Consider the following 24,646-nt stretch of genomic DNA (forward strand, 5'->3'; position numbering starts at 1 on the left):
AGGCAGTGAACAACTTCACAATTTAGCGCTACTGCGTAATGTACATTGAGATCATAGGAATAAAGGAAATGAGATGGATGAGGTGATTTTTAGTAATGCATGACTTCTACTTCTGAAGGAAGAATGGAGCACCAGGGTACTATAATGTATTGATTGCTGTTTTCCCATTAGCAGCATAACTGTCAAAAGAAGAGGATTTCAAAACATCTGGCAATGTGGTGAAGTCAGAAGACATTAAAGTAAGTTGCATTGTAAGCATAATGCTCATTTGAAGAAGCAGATTTTTGATCACTCCATTCTTGTTAGCTCAAATAAAAACTTAATTAACAAAAGCACGTAATAAGGATATAAACTTTAAGAAACAGATTTTAAAATGACACCTATTTACCGCCTTTTATTGTGTATGTTCTTTATATACCATACCTTGCATAATCTTGCTAGCATATCCTCATTCAGTAAATAAAAAAGATTAAGCAAATGATTTTTATGATTTCTGACACAAACCTCATCTGTAAGACAGATTACATTTATTGAATCTTTTTTCTCAGTATATGTTAACTGTAAGTTTTAATACTAATTTCAAATTAGCACAGTGATAGCAATGGCACCATGATAATTATACTTCTTTAACATTTCAATACTAAATTTAACAAATAAACAGATAATCTAACAATACATCTAGAACCAATATTTGCCTGCAGCTTCCTATAAATAGTCGTATCACATATCCCTCATAAAACGCAAACAACAGGAATTCTGCAGATGCTGGAAATTCAAGCAACACACATAAAAGTTGCTGGTGAACGCAGCAGGCCAGGCAGCATCTCTAGGAAGAGGTGCAGTCGACGTTTCAGGCCGAGACCCTTCGTCAGGACTAACTGAAGGAAGAGTGAGTAAGGGATTTGAAAGTTGGAGGGGGAGGGGGATCCAACTCCCCCTCCCCCTTTCAAATCCCTTACTCACTCTTCCTTCAGTTAGTCCTGACGAAGGGTCTCGGCATGAAACGTCGACTGCACCTCTTCCTAGAGATGCTGCCTGGCCTGCTGCGTTCACCAGCAACTTTTATGTGTGTTCCCTCATAAAACACCTACTTATTACAACATAGCAGGAGGCTGGTTGACCCAGTGTGCCCATGCCAACTTCTGAGACAACAACCCAATTTTCTCTCAACTTATCTTGCTATGGCCATGCACTTTTGCCTATTGGCTCCCCATTTTTTCTTCCCTGCTTACCTACAGTAGGGATCATTTACAGAGGTCAACTAACCAAGTGGCACATATTCAGGATGTTACTCCACTCTTCAGCCAATGGTGATTTTATCAATGTAACTGAGTCCTAAAATGGGGTTATATCTACATATCCTTGAACAAAAATGGTCCTCTTACATTTCTATGGTAAATAAATGGATTTCTATTGTAAAGAAATGGTTTCCCACAACATTTTCAGAAATAATTTTCTTTCAAAGCATATCCATTATGTTGTCCCCAGCAGGCATGGTGCTGAAGGGTCTCTGCCCAAAATATTGACTGTTTATTCCCTTCTATAGATGCTACCTGACCTGCTGAGTTGCTCCAACATGTTGTGTGTGTTGCTCGAGATTTCCAGCATCTGCAGAATTTGTAGACTGGCTATAGAAAGACCATTGGGAGGTAGAAACATGAAGACACACATGTAACTTTAAAGCACCAGTAAGGTGTGCAAACCCACCCAGTAAATTTCAGGTTTTGGATGTATAACTCATCAGTCTGCGCCATTAAATGGAATGAAGCCAGAACCACTCAAGAGATCCACTCCGGACCTTCTACTGCTATATTTATGCTCTATTCTTGGTTGGTGCGGCTGTAACGAAACCCAATTTCCCTCAGGATCAATAAAGTATATCTATCTATCTATTTCTGGTCAAAGACAGTAAATCCCAGATCATGTAAATGCATACTTCTATATAACTTATTACAAGAATGTTTTATTTTAAAACCATACAAATTTGATACCAAAGTTGCCACTATTTGGCATTGTTACAAAATTGTCTCACAAGTTGAAGCTTTGACCAATGACTATTCACCGGAGGTGACAGATCATCAGGAAGCAAACAAGCTAGTATCCTGGTACTAACACAACTTCAAAACCATGGAAATTAATTTCAGCCTCAGAAGAAATTCGTCTCATCTCCACTCACTCATCATCAACAACTCTACAGTTAACATAGTTTCAACTTTCAAGATCCTAGGTATCATTATCAACTACACTGCCTACAAAAAGTATTAACCCCCCTTGAAAGTTTTCATGTTTTATTGTTTTACAACATTGATTCACAGTGGATTTAAATTGGCTTTTTTGACACTGATCAATGGAAAAAGACTCTTTTGTGTCAAAGTGAAAACAGATCTCAACAAAGTGATCTAAATTAATTACAAATATAAAACACAAAATGATTGATTGCATAAGTATTCACCACCTTCAAGTCAGAATTTAGTAGATGCACCTTTGGCAGCAATTACAGCCTTAAGTCTGTTTGGCTAGGTCTCTACCAGCTTTGCACATCGGAATACTGCAATGTTCCCCCATTCTTCTTTACAAAACTGCTCAAGCTCTGTCAGATTGCATGGGGATCATGAGGAAACAGCCCTTTTCAAGGCCAGCCACAAATTCTCAATTGGATTAAGGTCTAGACTCTGAGTTGGCCACTCCAGGACATTAACTTTGTTGTTTTAAGCCATTCCTGTATAGCTTTGGCTTTAAGGTCAGGGTCATTGTCTTGCTGGAAAACAAGTCATCTCCCAAGTCTCCACTCTCTTGCAAACTGCATCAGGTTTTCCTCCAGGATTTCCCTGTATTTTGCTGCATTCATTTTACCCTTTACCTTCACAAGCCTTCCAGGGCCTGCTGCAGTGAAGCATCCCTACAGCATGATGCAGCCACCACCATTCTTCATGGTAAGGATGGTGTGTTTTTGATGATGTGCAGTGTTTGGCTTATGCTAAACAGCATTTAGTCCGATGGTTAAAAAGCTCAATCTTGGTTTCATCAGACCATACAGCATTCTTCCAGCTGACTTCAGAGTCTCCCACATGCCTTCTGGCAAACTCTAGCCAAAAATTCACTTCAGTTTTTTTCAACAGTGGCTTTCTCTTCGCCAATCTCTCATAAAGCTACAACTGGTGAAGCACCCGGGCAGCAGTTATATGCACAGACTCTCCCATCTCAGACTCTGAAGTTTCCAGGGCTCTCACAGGTCTGCTGGTGGCCTCCCAATCTAGTCCCCTTCTTGCACGGTCACTCAGCTTTTACACTCAGCCATATTCTATCCATCTCTTGGTGATTGACTTAACTGTACTCCAAGGGATATTCAGAAAATATCTTGTATCCATTCCCTGACTTGTGCTTTTCAATATTCTACCCACAGAGTTGCTTGGAGTGTTCTTTTGTCTTCGTGGTGTAGTCTTTGCTAGGATACTGACTCACCAGCAATTGGACCTTCCAGATACAGGTGTAATTTTACGACAATCAATTGAAGCACTTGACTGCACACAGGTCTCGAAAATTGATCTCTATTTAACTCATTATGTGACTTCTAAAACCAATTGGCTGCACCAGTGATGATTCGGTGTATCACATTAAAGGGGAGATGAATACTTACGCAATCAATTATTTTGTGTTTTTTATTTGTAATTAATTTAGATCACTTTGTTGAGATCTGTTTTCACTTTGACATGAAAAAGTCCTTTTCTGTTGATCAGTGTCAAAAAAGCCAAATTAAATTGTGATTCAACGTTGGAAAACAATAAAACATGAAAACTTCCAATGGGGGGACTTTTTATAGGCACTGTTGTATCTCCTTAATTAACAAAAGAACTTGGCAGAGGATATAGTGTACTTCTTGCAGCAGTTGGTAAAATGCTATCTTCCTCAGAACGTACTGGTGCAATTGTACACTGCCACCGCAGAGGGGATTCTCACATAAGGCATTATCATGTGATTTGGTGCAGCATCCTCTTCCAATATATGAGAAGTACAGTGAACTGTCAGAGCAGCTGAAAAGTTCAGTGGGTGCAGTCTACCATCACTGCAGGACTTGTATCAGTGCAGGAGAAAGAACCCAGCAGGGAAAAATCATTACAACACTATCCACCCAGCAAAATTCCTTTTCCAAAAGTTTCCTTCTGGAAAGTGCTCTCAGCTTAGTAAATCAAAAACTTAATGCCATCTTAGAAGTTTCTTCGCCCAGACAGTTCAACTGCTCCCCTCTGTCTATTACCTCATTCACTGCACAACCCTGTAAAGAGAATTATTTACTTCAAGCTATTACTTCATTCACTGCATTGCACTGTTTACTTTAACTTCTAACTTAACTTTGTATAATTATTTGTTCTTATAGTTGTTGATTCTTTTTGTTGCATGCTGTGCCAAAACACCACAGCAAATTCCCTATACAGTAGATTCCAGTTAATTGGGCCATTGATTTTTCAGGGTAGCCACTTATTTGGGACAACTTTCAAAGAATAAAAACTAATTGTGAAAATAGCCAGGATTCCTTTTGTTGATTGGGACACGGTGCCACTTAATTGGGACAGAAGACTGTTGCCAGACAGTTTCTAACTAGCGTCAGTCGCCTGCACTTGTGTGGTCATCATACACTACTTAGAGTGAACAGTTTTTAAATAGCTTCAGTTCTGTGTGTTTGTGTTAAAAAAGCAATTATTTTTGCCACTGATAGTTGGTGAGAAATAAGCAGTAAAACAACTCCAAACTATTTTGCTCACTGTGGTTTCAATCATTCAGACTTGGAGATGCAAGAAATGGCTGGGAGTGAAATTGAAAAAATTTTACTACTTCAACAAGTTAAAATGTTACAATCAAAATTAATATTTGGAAGATGTAAGCATTGAAAGCATTATATAAAGGAAGTCCATTATCTGCACTGATTTTGTTCAAAAGAACATGGCAGCAGAGAATTCCTCCATCAAGAACAATTAAACTCTAATAGACAGTTTTACAGTACTGGTAGTGTTCTAATTTGTTCTGTATTTCATTTAAATATATAATTTGTTATTCAGTTAAAATTAGTTTGTATTTTTATACCTTTAAATTATTTCCAGGAAACTTTAGCTAATTGGGACAGCCACTTAATTTGGCAAAAATATACTGGTTCCAATGTGTCCCAATTAACCGGAATCCACTGTACATATAAATGTATATGGTGAATTACGTTAATCCTTGTATCCTTAAATGAATCCATTTGACCAATACCTATGTCCAGGCTGAAGATTTTCCTCACACTTTTCATTTGCCTGAATCCCCATTCACTTATTCTTGTTTCCCCTCATGTTCTCTGGTCCCCTTTCTGTTATTTCCGCTGTACTCATCTCCAATCTTGAGCTCATTTTCCATTTCAGGCCTCCAATTATCCTGTCATTTCCAGATGGCAACAGTCGTTAGGTAGGTACCAAGGGTGGACAAGCATGGGGCGGGGGGGGGGGAGCTAGTACTAATGGAGGAGGAGAACAACAGGCACTACAATAGTTGTCAGAATCAGACTACAATAGTTGTCAGAATGCTACAGACTGGAAAGACTAGTCCCAGTTCCATTCGATGTTTAAAAATATCTATTTGACATCCAACACTGGCTACAGAGGAAGTGCAACTGTTTAAAGGTGGGGTCTAATGGAAGCTTTAGGCTGTTATTTACTGTTTTCCAATCCACATCTTGAATAACACCACATACTCAGCCATTAAATCCCTTCATATCAAGCCTATGAATGATATGAATGCCCAGGCTTCCACTCAGTTCATTTCCCATAATATTTATGAGACAGGGAATTGTTAAATTTTTGACTCTCTGGTCAAAGATATATGGATTGAGATACTGATAAAGACCATAATAAAACACGTCAGTGAAATTCACTACAGTTCGGAAACAAAACTGAAGTAGTTTGTTCTGGCTGTCTGATCGGTCTCTGTCTAATGTAACTAACGGAACGTGAAATACAATTCACGTGGAATTTCAAGTTGAAGTTCATGAAACATAAATAGATACAGTACATCAGAGCTCAATTTTACACTCTGTATTGTGGATTTGTTATGTGGGAGCATATTAAATTGCCAGATTTGTTCTGGTGAAGTCCTGATGACAAAATAAAGGATTAGACAATAATATTTATAATGACACAAAGGAGTTGAGAAGATAAAACCAGCCATTTTACAAATTTGGCATGCGCTCTCACCCACACATATCAAAAGAAAACCGGGTAAATTTCTGTCCATTGAAATAATTGAATGGCAGACAAAACCCAAAACTCAGAGCAGAATTTTTGAGAATGACCCAAAGGTGCCTCAGTTACAATTGTAGGAACTGTACAATTGTACAAACTGCTAACCGGTCAGCAGGCAAAACAGAATTCAGAGGGTCAGACAACAGCCATGGAAGGAAATGAACAGTTGACATTTCAAGTTGAGACCCTTCATCTGGACTGAAAGATAGACAGGAGATGGCAGGTATAAAGAAGTGGAGGGAAGAGACTGCTGAGTTCCTCCAGCATCTTGCATGTTGCTCCAGACTGCAGCACCTGCAGTTTCTAGAAAAAGCAAGGTATTTAACTCAAATATCCGAACAGCAATGCACAGTGCAAATTGCAAAGCAGAACAGAGAATTAATCCCAAAAATGCCAACCATCAAACATTCGACCAGCAATCTATTATTATCTTTAATAGCTTCTTCATTGCAATGTAATTACCTTCTACACAATTTAAACATTGCCAAAAACTACTCATACAGAGCCATTTATTTTTTATGGCACAGGAGGCAGTAATTTGGTTCACTGTCAATGGCAACATTTTGCGGAACAATCCAGTCAGCCCAGCTCTTTCACCATAGCTCTGCAAATTACTTTTCCTCAAGTGACTTTCCTAATCCATTTTCAAAGCGCTAAATACCTGTCTCCACCTTGAGAAAGTGAACACCAGATCAGAACCACCAAACATTATTCTCATGCACCGCTGTATCATTAACCATCAGTTTGAAACTGTCTCTGCTCCTCGTACCATCTGGAAACAAAAACTGTGAATTTCAATGTTCACTCTCCATATTCATCATGATCTTGTACACTTCTCTCGTACAGCCCCTCCGCCCCAGTAACTTTGAAACTGAGATCCCTTATTCTACAGGCCATTCTGATCAATCTTTTCTGCACTTTCCCATGAGCTTCAGATCCTTCCCAAGCTAAATCATTAGTGGCAGAATACAACAAAATATTGTAATTATATTTTTTCCCTTTTTTTTTGAGGTATCTTGGAATTGAATGAGTTTCCTGTTCTCTGGTTATGTGGGTTATGCGGTGATGGCAGAGGCCAATGTGGGACAGCAGCCTCTTCTACATTTGAGGCAGGAGGTCACTGATAGGCCAGGCACAAGTCGCTTGGAGAGTGAAACCATACTCTTTGTTGCTTTTGTTGCAGGGACCCGAGGTTCTCAATACCATTCAGAATGGCCCTTCTTTACCTCTGTCATGTTTTCCATCAAGTTTGTGAATTAGCTTAATAATGTTTTTATTACTAAAATCAAAATCTATTTATTAGTAAAGGATTCAAATCATAAGCACTGATTTCCTTCTCTATCGGGACCCATGCTGCGTAGATGCGGTTGTTAACCTTTACAGGCAACAATTCAATACCACAAGCAACAACTTAGTGTGTGTTCCAGATTCAACCAACTCTGCTTTCTGTGTTAGTAATTAACTTCTTCAGCCACTGATTCTTGGAATCATTGGACTCTGTCAAGTTCTAACCCCTTCAACTCTTGCGCCTTCATTTCAACATCAATCAACAAGTAACAACTGGGACCAGAAGCCCTGGCTGGCAACTTTGATCTTAACCCTGAGTCACTGAGACCAATCACGGTGACCCAAGCAACAGAAAGCTCTGCTCAGCCAACTCACCTGCAAAAGGCTTGAACTCAGGACATGCTCATGTTGTCTGACACACTACCCCATTGATGTACTTATCCACTAAGTCACGAAGTAAACTTGCCAACTGATAGATTTTTTAAATATTTTGGAAGGCTTGGTCCTACATACTTGCAAGGAAGAGTTAATGTCACTTACTTTTTCAACAGCTCAGAACAGACCTGCTGACTACATTTAGTGAACTGCTAATAAGGCTCAGGCTTTCTCCCCTGGGTAACATATATTTCTAAAAGAGAATGATGCAGCTAATATCCTTGTGCAACAAATGCACCCATTTGTGCAAGACTGGTTAAGTTATAAAAGTAACGAATAAAACAATAAATATTTCTCTGGAAAGGGAACTGAACAAATTCCAAGGTGCTGCATATTTTTAAAGCTGAACATCTATATCTCTCTCATTGTCAATATTTCTCCTTCTCTCAAACAGATGTTTTACTTGCCTTGAAAACTTTTAGACTAACCTTTCTTACATTTTTGTTTCTCCAGCATAATTATCTAATTGGCAATAATATTCTCACTAACAGTGATGTGATGCAACTTTCAATGGATCAGAGAACATACTAAACCAACCGGAACAGAATTAATCTGACATCTGTCCTTTGCTGGTTTCTCATCTTAACACCTCTATTACTACACAATATGCCTGCATGCGTGAGAACTGGATTTAAACCCGATTCGGAATAGGACTAATTGTTCTAAAGACACAGCCATTCTGTTTTCAAGTTGAGTGAACACAGATGAAAAATTGATTAAAAGGAAAAAAACTACCAATAAATTTAATACAAATCACTGTATACAATATTAAGAGGGATTACCTGGATGTGGGAAAATGAGTCTAATGACAGCAAGAAAAACACACAGCAAGATTTATCAAAAATGTTAATGCACAGGTGCTTGGATTTGCTGAACTCAACTCGGCAGCAGTTCAAAGGACAAACCAACAAAATACCTTTAGGCAAACAAAAGGAAAGTCATCCACAGATCCCTGTCCTGTGTGATGGGCAGCAGAAACCTCCCAACTGCTATTTTCTCCCAGAATAGTCTTCTTCAGGAGCTGCTTGTGCTTGGATGCTGTGTGAAGATGTGTCTGAGCTATCATTTGACCAGCCAGTATTCAGTGAAGATTGATATGCTGCCAGCCTTGCATCTGCTCTCCTTTGCTCTTGACAGTAAAGCACTCTGGCATTGACATTGAATGGAGTGGTTCTGCCATCAGAGAGGCAGCTGATCTCCATCAAGTTTGGTGCTCTCCATTGTTCACACATAACCATGATGAGAGGTCAGGTAGGTGGCAACATCAAACTGCAGGCATCAACAAGCAAGCACAACTATGGAGCTGTGGGCAGTGCAAATGGGTGAAGTGGATGCTGACTCCTGCCTGACGCTCTTCACAGTGGACAGGGCACTAACGTGAATGGAGCAGTAAGTGACCTGACCTCATAATTTGCCATACTATCCTACCCTTTTATGTAAGTCAAAGGGTGTCTAATACGTAGCTTGGGAGAATATATTGATAGAAGTAGGAACTTTAAAGATGCACAGTGATACCATGAACTAACAGAAATAAAACTGCTAAATCTTAACATCATGAAGTAAATATTTCAACATTAGTGATTTGCCACTAAAAACAGCTGAAAGACTTTTGTGTGTTACGTCCTCAGTCAGGCATATCTGACACTTAGAAGCTTGGGACAAAATTCACTAAACAGATTTCATAATCACTATTTGACCTATAAAATTAACCCTGATTCTCTTTCAACAAATACCAGTTGAATTTGCTGAGCATTTGCAGCAAATTCTGTTTTCATATCAGATTCCAAGTTATGTTTTTCCTTTGTACTATCAGCTTCATTGTGTTTAATTGAGGATCACAATAATTTACTGAGTAGTTCTATTTCCGACTTATTTCCTTATTTTAGCTCTGATATAGAAGAGGCTTTTTGTTTTTTAATGCATTCATAAGATGAATAAACTTCCTTCCTTTTATGTCTTTTGGAAACATTCTGGCCATGAAGAATTGAGCTATTAGTTCCTGACCCTTTCTGATCATGCAACCCACTGACATTCCCATTAGTTTGAATTCATTATGATCAGCTAGACTATTATCACTTCACATTTGTCTTATTTAAATACAAATCAGTGACCTTTAGCTTTCCAAGTCAACCACTGTGTACATAGCAACATGTTTGACACATTATACTGCTGTCACTTTTTCTCATGTGAATAACTTGGTATTTAATGCAAACCTGGGGTGGAAAATAAACAATTATTTATCACTGAATTTCTTCAGAATCTACGTAACCAGCGTCTTACATCCAGTACATTTAACAGCTGTAGCTAAGCAAGCATTTTATTTGCAAACTGACCACAGCAATTCTTCATACAATTTATTGTCAAGGGCAAAGTTTAAGGCCTATACAACACACTTGCAATAGAGGGAAATGGATAATCGTTTTTTTATGATGCATATGTTACTATGGTTACTTTCAAGGTCAAATGTCAGAAGTCTGAATCCTAACACAGTGTGGTAAACCATGTATATATGTTGTAACTCGGTTACCTGTCTGGACACACACCTCTGCTGACTGCCCCTGTGGCTCCTCTGACTGCCCCTGTGGCTCCTCCCACAGAGTCCTGTAAAAAGGTGTTCGCCTTGCCCCTCCCCCTCAGTCCAGGGGCAGACACTCACTGTGGAGGTCGTATTGTACAGCGAATAAAAACCTTTCAGTATTTTACCAAACCTCAGTCTTTTGGAGTAATTGAAAGTGCTTCAATTTTATTCGCTGTACATTTTAAAACATGGAACAGGCCCTGAGACCAGACAAATTAGACCTCGATCCGCAAATGCCTGATGCTGGAAACGCTTTCGAACTCTGGCTGGCCGGCTTCGAAGCGTATCTAGAGGAGATTAAAGCGACCGACCCCGTAGCAAAGCACAGAGTTCTACTCTCCAGGGTCAGTCCACGGGTTTATTCGCTGATCAGAGACCAGCCGAACTACGACGGCGCGATGAACGCACTCAAAAGACAATATCTGCGGCCGATAAACAGCGTCTATGCTCGGCATCGTTTAGCGACACGGCAACAACGGTCCAGGGAGTCGAGTGCTGAGTTTGTCCGGGCCCTACAGACACTCGTGCGGGTCTGCAATTGCCAGGAGCTGACGGCGGCGCAGCATGCAGAACTCCTAGTGAGAGACGCCTTCGTCACGGGGACCAGGTCAGTGTACGTGCGCCAGCGGCTGCTGGAAAAAGCCGATCTTACCCTAAGTTCGGCGATCCAGCTGGCTGATACGTTGGAGGCCGCTCTGCATAACTCCGAGGCTCTCCAGGCACGCGATCCCCCGATGGCCTCGTGGGCGCCGCAGACCCCGCAACCCGCCGGCGAATCGACCTCGGCTGCAGTCAGTCGTGAGTCCACGAAGTGCTACTTCTGCGGACTGGAGAAGCACCCCCGGAAACGCTGCGCGGCCCGACAAGCTACCTGTTCCAGCTGCGGAAAGAAGGGCCACTTCGCCAAGGTCTGTAACGTGTCACGTACCCCGCTACTGACCACACACACACACCGACCCGCGCACCCCACCCAACATCATGCCAACTGCCACACTACCGACACCACTTGCGGCCTCTCCACCCTCAGGATCCCTCCCCCACCGCTGTTCGCCAACCTGACCCCCGACTGTAAACCCGTGGCAACTAAAAGCAGGAGGTACAGCGTGGGGGACAGAGCTTTCATTAAGTCGGAGGTGCAGCGGCTGCTCAGGGAGTGGGTCATTGAGGCAAGCACAAGTCCTTGGAGGGCGCGGCTGGTCGTTGTTCGGAACGGGCAGAAGAATAGGATGGTCGTGGACTATAGCCAGACCATCAATAGGTTCACGCAGCTCAATGCGTACCCTCTACCCCGCATCGCGGATATGGTCAATCAGATAGCACAGTACAAGGTGTACTCGACCATAGACCTAAAATCCGCTTACCATCAGCTCCCCATCCGCCGGGAGGACCGCCCTTACACTGCCTTCGAGGCGGACGGCAGGCTTTATCAATTCCTGCGCGTCCCCTTTCATGTCACGAATGGTGTATCTGTCTTCCAGAGGGCAATGGACCAGATGGTGGACTAGTGCCAACTGAAGGCCACGTTCCCATATCTGGATAACATCACCATCTGCGGTCACCACCAGCAGGATCACGACAACAACCTCCAAAAATTTCTCCAAGCTGCCAAATCTTTCAACCTCACCTATAACAAGGACAAGTGTGTATTTGGGACCACCCGACTAGCTATCCTTGGGTGTGTCGTGGAGAATGGAGTCATTGGCCCTGGCCCTGACCCTGACCGTATGCGCCCCCTGTTGGAACTCCCTCTTCCCAATACCCTCAGAGCCCTCAAAAGGTGCCTGGGCTTCTTTTCATATTACGTCCAATGGGTCTCTAACTATGCAGACAAGGCCCGCCCCCGGTCAAGTCCACCACATTCCCCCTCTCTGCCGAGGCCCACACAGCCTTCAACCGCACAAAAGGGGACATTGCCAAAGCAGCAATGCATGGGGTGGATGAGGCCATTCCCTTCCAAGTAGAGAGTGACGCCTCCGACTTTGCGCTGGCTGCTACCCTCAACCAGGCAGGAAGACCAGTGGTGTTCTTCTCCCGTACCCTTTAAGGCCCTGAAATTCGGCACTCCGCGGCGGAGAAAGAGGCCCAGGCCATAGTGGAAGCTATAAGGCACTGGAGGCACTATCTTGCCGGCAAAAGGTTCACCCTGCTAACTGACCAGCGCGCTCAGTCGCATTCATGTTTAATAATCAGCAGCGGAGCAAAATGAAAAATGATAAAATTCTGAGGTGGAGAATCGAACTCTCCACCTGCAACTATGACATCATGTACAGGCCTGGGAGGCTCAACGAGCCCTCCGATGCCCTATCCCGGGGAACATGTGCCAGCGCGCAGATCGACCGGCTATACGCCCTACATGTAGACCTTTGCACCCGGGAGTCACCCGGCTTTTCCACTTCGTGAAAGCCTGGAACCTGCCTTACTCCCTTGAGGAGATCAGGATGATGACCAGGGACTGCCAAGTCTGCGCAGAGTGCAAACTGCACTTCTACCGACCCGAAAAGGCACCACACATCAAGGCCACCCGCCCCTTTGAGCAACTGAGTGTTGACTTTAAGGGCCCCCTTCCCTCCACCGACCGCAACGTGTACTTTCTTAACGTAATTGACGAGTACTCGCGGTTCCCCTTCGCCATCCCCTGCCCCGACACCACTACCACGTCAGTTATAAAAGCCCTGCGCAAGCTCTTCACTCTGTTCGGATACCCATGCTATATCCACAGTGACAGAGGGTCCTCGTTTATGAGTGACGAGCTGCGCCAATATCTAATGACTAGGGGAATTGCAACGAGTAGGACCACGAGCTGTAATCCCGGGGGAATGGACAGGTGGTGAATGAGAATGGCACGGTGTGGAAAGCCACAATCTTAGCCCTCAGGTCAAAGGGACTGCCGGTCTCCCGCTGGCAGGAGGTCCTTCCCGAGGCACTTCACTCCATCCGCTCCCTGTTATGCACAGCCACCAATGCCACCCCTCATGAGCGGCTCTTTTCTTTTCCCAGAAAATCGACCACTGGAACCAGCCTACCAACTTGGCTGATGTCCCCGGGGCAGTGCTGCTTTGGAAACATGCGAGGAGCAATAAATACTCCCTGATGGTCGAGAGGGTTCACTTACTTCATGCGAACCCCCAGTATGCCTACGTGGTTTTATCTGATGGGCAGGAGGACACTGTCTCCATCCGCGACCTGGCGCCCGCAGGAGCTCCGGGCCCCTACCCTGAACACTCCATGGTGACTATTGACCCCGTACCCACCAATCTATGTACCTACGAGACACCGTGCACCCCAAACCCTATACAGACACCACACGACACTCCCATACCGGGCGCGACGCACACGCACGAGGGATTACCGACGCCTAACGTGCTGGCACCTGAAGTCAGGCCGGAGCCAGCACAACAGCCATTGCCGGTGCTACATAGATCACAGCGACGGACTCGACCGCCTGATAGACTTAACCTGTAAATATACTTCTTGTAAATATTGTCAGTCACTTCACCCCGCGGGACTCTTTTTAAAAAAAGGAGGGGTGAATGTGGTAAACCATGTGTATATGTTGTAACTCGGTTACCTGTCTGGACACACCCCTCTGCTGACTGCCCCTGTGGCTCCTCCCACAGAGTCCTGTATAAAGGTGTTCGTCTTGCCCCTCCCCCTCAGTCCGGGGGCAGACACTCACTGTGGAGGTGACATTGTACAGCGAATAAAAGCCTTTCAGTATTTTACCAAACCTCAGTCTTTTGGAGTTATTGAAGGTGCTTCACACAGAGACAATTTTTCTCCTAAAAATTTCAACAGTGCTGATCATAGACAGCTTTGAGCCAAATCATTGGTGTTCTAGTTTTTATGAACTATACACATAGTGTAAACAGCATATTTTTAGAAATGGAACTCAGGATAATTGCATGGTTTGTTCATTTGTTAATATACTATTAAACTTTTTATCATGTTGGCAAAATAGTCACAAAATTTAACCAGCATCTAAAAGAAAATTGGTTTACTCAATGCCATTAAATTGTTAGAGCAATCATTTCCCCTGTTATACTGACAAGTGTATGACACCACCCTGCCCTGAGTTTAGCTAAAATTCACAAACCATCAGCAATGAAATGATCCAGAATCTGACAAGTCCACTTCCTACTTACCACATCTGAATTTGGGAGCTTCCATACATTTGCACAACACAACTGATGTCCTGATCTAGAAATTATAATATGCCAGAAATGTGTGATAAAGCAGCAACATAAGTCTGTTTAGGGCAAGGTTTCGCAGGAGATATTCTATTGTGTGTGAAGACCAAGACCTCGTGAGCATTAGAATGAAGCACACATGAAGAACGTCACACACCAGCCTTTATCGCATTTTCTCCAACACAGAGAGCAGAGATCACAGAGTGACTTAGGCAGCAGGTTAAGAGTGGAAAGATCTGGAAGAGAGGAAGTGGGTGGATTGCATGGAAGGGGAGGGAAGTGTTTAGAAAAACAATCAAGAAGGTGTGAATTTAAATTTGGAAGAGCAAAGAAACTTAAGGACATCATCTATAAGGATAAATCCATCTACCTCCCTGTCAATTGTCCAGATGAGATAGATCCTCTTACATGATAGTGATACAGACACCAGCTTTCCAGTTAGGTGTGGGTTCAGTATATAGGGCCCCTGGTATTCATAAATCAAGTCTGTACACCTTTGTTGAGTCCATGTGACCTTAAGAATGAGTGCTTCACAATGTTCTGCACATGCTCAGTGGGCGCCATTCATAAGCGCAAGGAGTTTGCTTGAAAAATCGGGAAGTGCACAGAAAGTGGCTGCACAATAGACGTTCGAGGTCACTGTCCATGAACCGGTAACATGGATTGGCTGCAGCAACAAACTAATTAAGGCAGATTCAAGGCACACCAAGAGGTCCAATCACTGAATTTCAGTCTCAACATAAAACGGAGGCATGAGAAAAATTAATGAGTGAGGCAGTAAGATTACCTTCCCTGTAATGTTTAGCAGGAACCCATCTGATCATTACAGTTAAAGCAAATTGATGCCTCAGAGTTTATAGTTACTAATTAAACAGTGAAATGCACTGAAGAACATCAAATTAGTCATTTTTCGGCACTGGTGTTACTGATATGCATTTTGCTGCCATTTCATTAAGAACAAACTGCCTCAATACACTAATCATATGCTTGGTCACAGAACAATCAGTACATTGAGCATCAGCAAGCTGTGCCCCCACAGCTAAAAGCTGATAAGGTACCTGTTCTTTTGAGTAACCTCAATTATGTAGAAGGCATTTCATGGCCGATTCTAATAACCAAATGCTTATCAGTGACCCATCAAGTGTCAGTGACTGCCATATGGTTTAACATTATACGGAGGCAGCATTCTTATCACTGCTGTTGGCTCAAGATGGAACATATTCAGCAACTATTCATTTCTAAATACAAACTACACAAGGAAAATTATATTTTGTCCACATTCTTTAAAATAATAATTTGCACAGCCTTTCAGGTTAATAATCATAAGCTACAACTGTGTCAGGCTAACAAAATTCACCAGGTTGTTAAGTGTTCTTTGTAATTGCAAATATTTACAATTGTTTGCACACGACATTATTTGAGTAGTGTTGTTGTCCTGGGAATTTCCCTTATTCACATAGCAAGAATTAGTGCAGCTTAGCATCCTAACTGGGGTTTAACAAAGTTGAGTGAATATGGTAGAAAAGAAAATACGATGGATATTGAAACGTGAAATAGAAACAGAAAGCCCTGCAAATATTCAGGAGATCGAACGGCATCTGTAGAAAGAGAAAGAAACATTTCAGGTTGGTACTGAGAGCTGATGTAGTTTTTCACTTGGTATCAAGTCAGGCTAATTAATACTTTGATTATTAAAATGATCTGTACATTCTCTTTTTAGAATATTTTGCCAATATTTTTCTGTGTTAAATCTAGAAATGACCTGACATGAAAGCCCAATGCTTAGTTCACAACATTCCCTTGTACTTGAATTGCTATTAATATGCTGCAGATCACCCAACAAATGGCTAAGTGTCACAATGGTATTGAAATTTGCATACCTCTAATTTTTGTTGCATCTTAAATGAAAATTGCAAATACAATGTAAGAATTAGAAGATTCTTTCAGTCTCTGAAACCTTTGATATGCTCACTTTGATCTTTTTAACTTCCTGCTACCAAACTTACAAATTGCGCATTGCAACACCACACTCATTAAAATAACACTAGTCTGTGCTTTTACTTTCATCAGAGACTTTCAAAATTTCCATTTCTGTGAGAAACTAAAATTTGATTAAAGAGAAAGAGCATTCCTTGGCTCTTCTGTTTTTAGTTTTCCCACTAAACTGTACCTTTAGAATTGATTATAAAACCACACTTCGAAAGTTAGAAGTAGTATTGCATGAGTGTGTATTTAACAGGGAAATAACAAGAAGAAATCAGAGACTGAAAGAGGGCTCAGCAGGAAATCACCTGGTGTGTCTGCCAGCTAACAACATTCCATCCAGGCACAAATATTACTGAGGTGGGGCCTCTTGCAGTTTTCATTAGACTAGTTTGCATGTGGAAGCTATGGTAATACTGGAAGTGTTAGCTAATAACAGTGTGATGAGGACAGTAGAGCATCTTGATGAAGAACAAGGCCAACAGCAGATCCAATGATATTAAAGGGACAAATTTTAAAAAGAGTAGAAAATATAAGAAAGAGGGTGAACGTGGGTGGGTGAACAAATATCCAGGCAGGTATAGGAAAAGAAAGAAAGAAGGAGAAAGAATATTAGCTTAAAAGGAAGATATGAAAGAGGAAAAAAGAAATGTATCCACTCTTTTTAGAAATTAACTAGGAATTTCTCCAGCGTATTTCACACTGGGCAAGACAGGTTAATTGACAATAACTGACAACCATTATGTCACTGAAAGGATGCTTGGGCTATTAATTGTTAGACCTAGTTTTCTGTGGAAAAGGGCTGAGTGAGCACTGACATATGTGATCCAATAATGATGGGTTACGTGGCCAATCAGTCTGCACATTAATAATGATGTGCCTTACACAGGTGCAGTTGATTATTTAGAGAAATCTCACACAAAATGCCTGCAAGATTTTAATCCACCGACTAGTCTAGGTGACATCACAAGCAGCAGGATATCATAAACACGGGAAAGTCGCTGCAGAGGCCAGAAATCCAGAGCAACACACACAAAATGCTGGAGAGACTCAGCAGGCCAGGCAGCATCTCTGGAAATGAATAAACAGTCAACATTTCGGGCTGAGACCCTTCTTCAGGATGAAATGGAAGGGGGAAAGACTCCAGAATAAAAAGCTGCAGGGGAAAGAAGGAGGCTAGCTAGAAGGTGCTGTGGTAGCAGGTCTGGGTGAGTGCATGGTTGAGGAGTGGGTGGGTTCACCCAGACTCACTACCTCAGCATCTTCTAAGCTAGTCTCCTTCCCCACCACCCACCTTTTTTATTCTGGAGTCTTCCCCCTTCCTTTTCAGTCCTGGAGAAGGGTCTCGGCCTGAAACGTTGACTGTTTATTCATTTCCATGGATGCTGTCTGACCTGTTGAGTTCCTCCAACATTTTGTGTGTGTTGCTTAGGATATCATAAAACTCTTTAATGTGTTGAACACTGAGACTCATTGCTAGTCTGATCCACCATTGGCAGATTTCATCTTTCTCCTTCATATGTTACAAGTGGGACCTTTGTAAAGGGCATCACTGAGAATGCTAATTGTCTGGTGCATGTAAATGGTGAGCCTGTGGTCTACTAGATCTTAATAAACTGATGAGTTCAAAAGTCAGTTAAAAATGACAAACCTTGTGATATGAAAAAGTTATGTGAGTTAAATATGGTTTACTCATCTAATCAGCGAGCATTGTGCTGAGCATTCTGCAAGTGTTGCCATGCTCCCGGCGTAAATATAGCATGCCTACAACTTACCAACCCGAGCAATACATCTTGGGAATGTGGGAGGAAACCGGAGCACCCGGAGGAAACCCATGCAGTCACAGGGAAGAGCGTACAAGCTCCTTGCAGATCGTGGCAGGGATAGAACTCTGATCTTACGACTGGCTCTGTAAAACATCCAGCTTCCACCTGTGATACTAGCTGCACAGAGGAGTTGTCTGTACCCTACGTGTTGTGGATGAAGGACAGTCCAGCTGCAAAGCTCCATTGAGTAGGCGAAGGGGTGCGAGGGGATGTGAGGGAGTGAGGGGGGCATGTAGGAAGATAGTTGTTGGAAAATGGAGTGGTCAGCACAGGAGTACCAAATCTGACTAACAGTCTGACAAAGGGTCTGTGCCCTGAAATATTTTCCTTTCCACAGATCTGTCCTGACGTCCTGAGAGTTTCTATCATTTTGTGCTTTTGTCTGTTACTCCAGACACCCTTGATTTTCCAAGGCTAACACAAGATCTTCAGCTACCGAGTCCCAAAACAAATTTTGGAGACACTGATGCTGCTGCTAACAAAACTCACTCTCCGCTTTCCTGTGAAGAGGCCTTGCATTGTTTTTCTGCACTGTGTCCGCAATGAGCCTACTTCCCCGTACCTTTAGACACTGTTTGTGCAGTGCAATTTACAAAATAAATGCACAATTCCTGCTGTGCAACACTAAAGCTATTCAGTGTTGCAGATCAAATTGTGGTTTCTCCCAACCAGAACACTAACATACCACATGGAGATCTCACGATTGCATTTCCAGCCAGGTCTCGTGGATACAAAGGAAATCTGCAACCTAAACAGAAAATGCTGGACACAAACAAGAGAAAATCTGCAGATGCTGGAAATCCAAGTAACACACACAAAATGCTGGAGGAACTCAGCAGGCCAGGGAGCATCAACGGGAAAAAAGTGCAGTTGACTTTTCAGGCCGAAACCCTTCAGAAGGAAATGCTGGAGGTGCTTAAGAGATCAGTCGGCAACTTTTTACTACAGATGCAAATCCAATCGGCTAAGCTTATCTAGTATTTTCTTTTTTTTATATAATCCCCCTGCATTTCTCTTATTCCAAAATTTATGTCCACATTTCATCAATACAAATAAAAACCTGTTTTAACATTAACTGAATCTCTTCTATATTGAATATTCAACTTCCAAAAGCAGTTACTCTGTAAAAGCACTGAGAAAGAATCATTCAATCACCATAGAGTTAATGGAGGAAGTTGTCAATACAGGAGCTACACAGTGATTATTGATATATACTGACTTTCTAGTACATAACACAGATATTTATTGTGGCAGAGGTCTCAAAGGAGCAGAATCATGGTGCCAGCCCTCAAGACTAACACAGCCTGCCAGAAAATCTGATGCAGAGAAGCACACCATAGTAGGATCAGGGGCCAAAGCTGGCGTGGGACTGTATTCCTGCATTATACATAGCTCATCTTTTTAATAGAGCAGGGGATCCCAAGCATTTTTTATGCCATGGACCTACCACCAACCGAGGTGACCCCAGTTTGGGCACCCTGAAACAGAGGATTACCAGAGACCACAGTGCACCTCTGCCAGAGTACATGAGATACCCAGAATAAAATCTTCCATAAACTCAAAAGCAAACAAATCGGGTTGCTTAGATACTGCAGCAAAAGCTTTTTACAAAAAAAAAGCAGGTTTGAATCCATTATCTCTGACATTAACTGAGATTTCTAAATTGTTTTCACTGACTGACCCACATGGCAATGGCAGTTTGTATCATAATATAAGAAGTGCCAGGAGTCTATGTATCGCTTCTTTTTATTTCCGTTCATAATATTAAGGGTGGCCGGTGTAGCAGCTTTTCTTACACATACTTGTTCAGGGATCTACACGGAAAGAGGTTTCAATTTTGTTGTAGAGCAGGGGAGAAAAGATCAGCAGGGTTCAGGTTCTGCAGATGGACATCACTTTGATCAGATCAACGTTATCCTACCTACCATCTGCCCTGCAAGATTTATATTGGAAACAGAGAAACAAATAAACTGGAAGGTTATGGCAAATCAAAAATAGTAGTATCTCTCATACCTCTATAGAGTTAGCTGATTTGGATGTTTTCACAGTTCAAAGCTTTATCATACCATAAAAGTATTTTAATTCGTCCAGAGATTTCACTTCCACTGTGCTCAATCCATGGAATAGACTGACTAGAAAAATTCTGTAAATGATGTTGATTTATTCAAAAAAATACATAGAATTCTTTCAATAATAACATTTTTCAAAAATATATCGATTTCAGGAAAAAAAGGAAACAAAGGAACCCTTTTAATCTATGGATCCCCAATTCTCTCCTGTTGTTGGGCTTCCTGGATTCATATTCTTGTCTGTTGTGGACAAACTGACAAAGGTTAATTGCCATGATATGTCAGGAACTCTATTATTATTCATGGAATTATAAAATTATATAAGCACAGCAGGGAGCCATTTGCCCTATTAACACACAGTGGAGCTGTCTAATTAATCTAACCTTCTTGCCCTTAACCCAAAGCCTTATTATTCTTTTCCCTTCAGTATTTACATTGTATATTATGACAAGAAGAATGGTAGACGGTTAGGGTCTTTCATACAATAAAAATACCCAAATCCCATCTTTCAAAGGTGGATTTCCTCCAGCCTGTCTGAAAAACCATTCAGAACAGAGAAAGGAAAATCAGAGATTCCAAAATGCAGTTACACACACACACAGAAGAAGTTTGGACAGAGGACTGGCGATGTATGCTTTGAACATACAAAGCATAATAGGAGAGAAAGCAGATATAAAAGGCGAGATTCTCCTTGGCTAGATAATAACAAGAAGAGTGTCTGCTTTAGCTCTCCTGCAATATCTAATGTCACTGATTCCAATGCCAAAGGTGCCAGAGCAGCGCAGCGGCTAGTGCAAAGCTATTACAGCGCAGACCATCGGAGTTAAGGAGTTCAACTCCAGCATCATCTCTGAGAAAGTCTGCATGTTCTTCCTGTGAGTGTATGGATCTCCTCCCGGTGCTCCACTTTCCTCCCACAGTCCAAAGACGTACCAGTTAGTAGTTTAATTGGTCACTGTAAATTGTCCTGTGACTAGGATGGGGTTAAATAGATGAGCTGCTGGGCAGTGCAGCTCGTTGGCTGGAAGCACCTGTTCCATACTGTATCTATCAATAAAATAAAGATCTACCCCAAAAAGATAAGAGAAAATCAACTTACAGAATGACAGGGAGAGAAATCATTTGTATCAAATTACCTAATAATGCAATAATTTACTTTAAAAATCAGTTTCTAAAGCTCAACCATTTTTAAGCTTTTAAGTGAAAATCACATCAACCAATCAAGCTTGACTGAAAATGTTTAATCCAATTTAAAGCTTCCCATTGACAAATGAAATAATCTGATACCTGATGAAGAAAGAAGCTGCAGCCGAAGTGCCAGAAGAAATCCTTCCAGGCAGTAATGAATTCTGAGAGGCTGGTGCCCCTGCTGCCCAGGGCTGACTGCTGCTCTTCTGCTGGATGATGGCTTCTTGCGATAAACCTTCCTTTCCACTCTCCGTCATTGTTGTTTGTGTCTAAAAGCAAAAAAGTAAACAGTAAAGGATGGATGGTGAACTGACTTGTGAAGCATCTTGCTTTATATCATTGCTGTCTAGCTCCCTTATTCATTGCACCAATTACAGCGGTGACAACTAAAATTAATTAATGTGGACAAGCATGTCTTACAATGTCCAGCATTAGGAGGTTACAACCAGGAATTCACTAGACAAGGAGCATACAACTAAGAGGCTTTGGTCGGAGTAATGCACAGTTAAACAGCCTGACAACCATGAAGTAATGGAGAAATATAAACCGATTTCCATTATTGTCACACATTTTATCATTCAATTGCAGAGTCGCTCGCCTTTTGTAATGAATATCTGTTTCTCAGCAGTCTATCACTTAGGGTTACTACCTGTTTAAGTGGCAGCTCATACAAATGTAATGAATCACACTCTTTGCAAGGTCGTTCCCCTTCCCTCTTTGAAACTACCACTTCTTTGAACTCAGAATTTTAAAATTATATTTTAAAAATAGCATAGCACCGTACCTTCAATGAACAGATAGTATTTTAAGCTTCCTAAAGAGAACTGTCCAAGCGTATAATTATGACATATGTACACACAAACTAGATTAATTTAAAACAACTATCTGGTATAATTGCTGAAGTATAGTAAAGTGAAATATTGTACTTTTCAAATCACTCACACTAAAACACAATGATGGGCACTTTAATAGCTCTCCAATTAAAAAAGAAGCATGCTCATTAGAGACTCTTCTTGGAAGTGAATTTATTAGTCAACTGGCATCGCATCCAGAACAATTCCATGTGTCTAATAATCAAATAAGAAATATTTTGCAATAAAGATGAGATAAGTATGAATAGCATCATTACTAAAAGAGGAAATTTGGCCATTGGTCCAAGCTGGACTGAAACACCTGGTGTGTGTGGTTAATTCCAAATTGTCAGCGTAACTTTGAAAGTAAGTTTCAGATACAGTGTCCTTCATACTAATTTAATCTTTTGTTTAATTTGCTGAATCAATAAATGCAACCACTGGGTTTTAGATGATTTGGTCAGAGAAATTAAACGAGGAGAACATGGGAAATAAAGGAAGGAGACTAGCTGACCGTATTACAGTAAGGAGTCACAAGCTTTGTTTAAGTCCCTATGAACAATGCTTCCCCATCCATCAGTTACTAATCTAACTTTTAAGGCCAGACCAGCATCTTAATTGGACCATTTACGACTACTCAGTATATTTAGCTTGGTCTCTTATAGATCACGTTTCTCTGACCCATTTTGATTTTTACATTTACTAATCACTGTTTCTATGTCTCTTCCAATAAGATAGAAACATAGAAAACCTACAGCACAATACAGGCCCTTCGGTCCACAATGCTGTGCCGAACATGTACTTACTTTAGAAGTTACCTAGGGTTGCCCATAGCCCTCTATTTTTCTAAGCTCCATGTACCATGTCAATGATGTCAATGTATTTCTACATATATGCAAAGGCAATTATTTGTAAAGCAAAATCCTGCATCGAGCTTTGTCATTACAGCAAGGTGGCTGAGAAAAGGAAAGGACTGGCAGCTCAGTATTCCAGGATACAGATTCAACAGGTGTGACAGAAGGGGTGTAGCCTTTTAGATAAAGGAGAACATAACAGCAGTAATTAAAGATGACATTCTTGGAGGATATTGCAGTGAGGTTACATGGGTAGAAACAAAAAGGGGAGCGACCCTCTCTTGGGCTTGCATTATAGATCCCCACCCCAAATAGTCAGCGGGAACTTGAAGAGCAGGTGTGTACAGAAATTACTCATAGTTATAATAGTATTAGTGGGAGATTGATCTTCTCTTGAGCCTTAATTTAAATAATAAATTGTATGAAATGATTTTTAATTTGCTTGTAATTTTCATTGAAGATATAAGTTGCTATATTAACCCCCCCATCTTCTAAACAGAAGATTTCAAACAAACTATAAACTGTATTGCCACAAGAATTAAAGCTGTGAATGCTGTTTGCTCAGACTGTGATTTTTATATTGTCGCATTTAACCCAAAGGACAAAAGGACCAAGGCAAGTCTTTCACTGTTCACTATGTAACACATACTTGCTATGTCGTAATTTTTACTCATCTGAATGCGTTGACAGAAGGTACACAATTGCGAGGTGAGGAATTTGGCAAGCCTATGACAACCCTCTTTAGGATTTGTTCAGATGTTTATTCAGAATAGGTACATAACTTTAAAGTTTTACAGCTCTTCTCCTCAGCCATAAACCGAGAACAAAAGATTTACTTGCTTTGTTGCTTAAGCACCATTGTATAAAATGAAACAGTTTTGCTTAAATAAAATGAAGGTTTTCCAAATAACCCATTACAGACTGAGGAAAAATAGACAACTGTTTTCAAGTCATTCTTGTTAGTGGCACTGTACAGTCACAGCTGAACCTCTTGCTACTAAAATTCAGCTCCATTGACATCAAAAGCACTAAATTTCAGAAGTGGAAGATGGGATATAATTGCTACAATATCGTTTGACAGTGAGATTGAATGACAATTTTTAAATCTTCTGATTAGCA

The 24,646-nt window shown here is 41.4% G+C and overlaps 1 protein-coding gene across 2 annotated transcripts in view; it reads right to left on the bottom strand.

Moving 5' to 3' along the window:
* The window catches only part of kif26ab (kinesin family member 26Ab), a 205,716-nt gene that overhangs the window by 77,467 nt on the left and 103,603 nt on the right, over window positions 1-24,646 (bottom strand). For both annotated transcript variants that reach the window (XM_072269687.1, XM_072269694.1), the window contains exon 4: window positions 21,922-22,091. In XM_072269687.1, the coding sequence (XP_072125788.1) occupies window positions 21,922-22,091 (170 nt within the window). The remainder of the gene's footprint in view (window positions 1-21,921; window positions 22,092-24,646) is intronic.

Source organism: Mobula birostris, chromosome 1, assembly GCF_030028105.1.
Source record: "Mobula birostris isolate sMobBir1 chromosome 1, sMobBir1.hap1, whole genome shotgun sequence".
Classification (NCBI taxonomy): Eukaryota; Metazoa; Chordata; class Chondrichthyes; order Myliobatiformes; family Myliobatidae; genus Mobula; species Mobula birostris.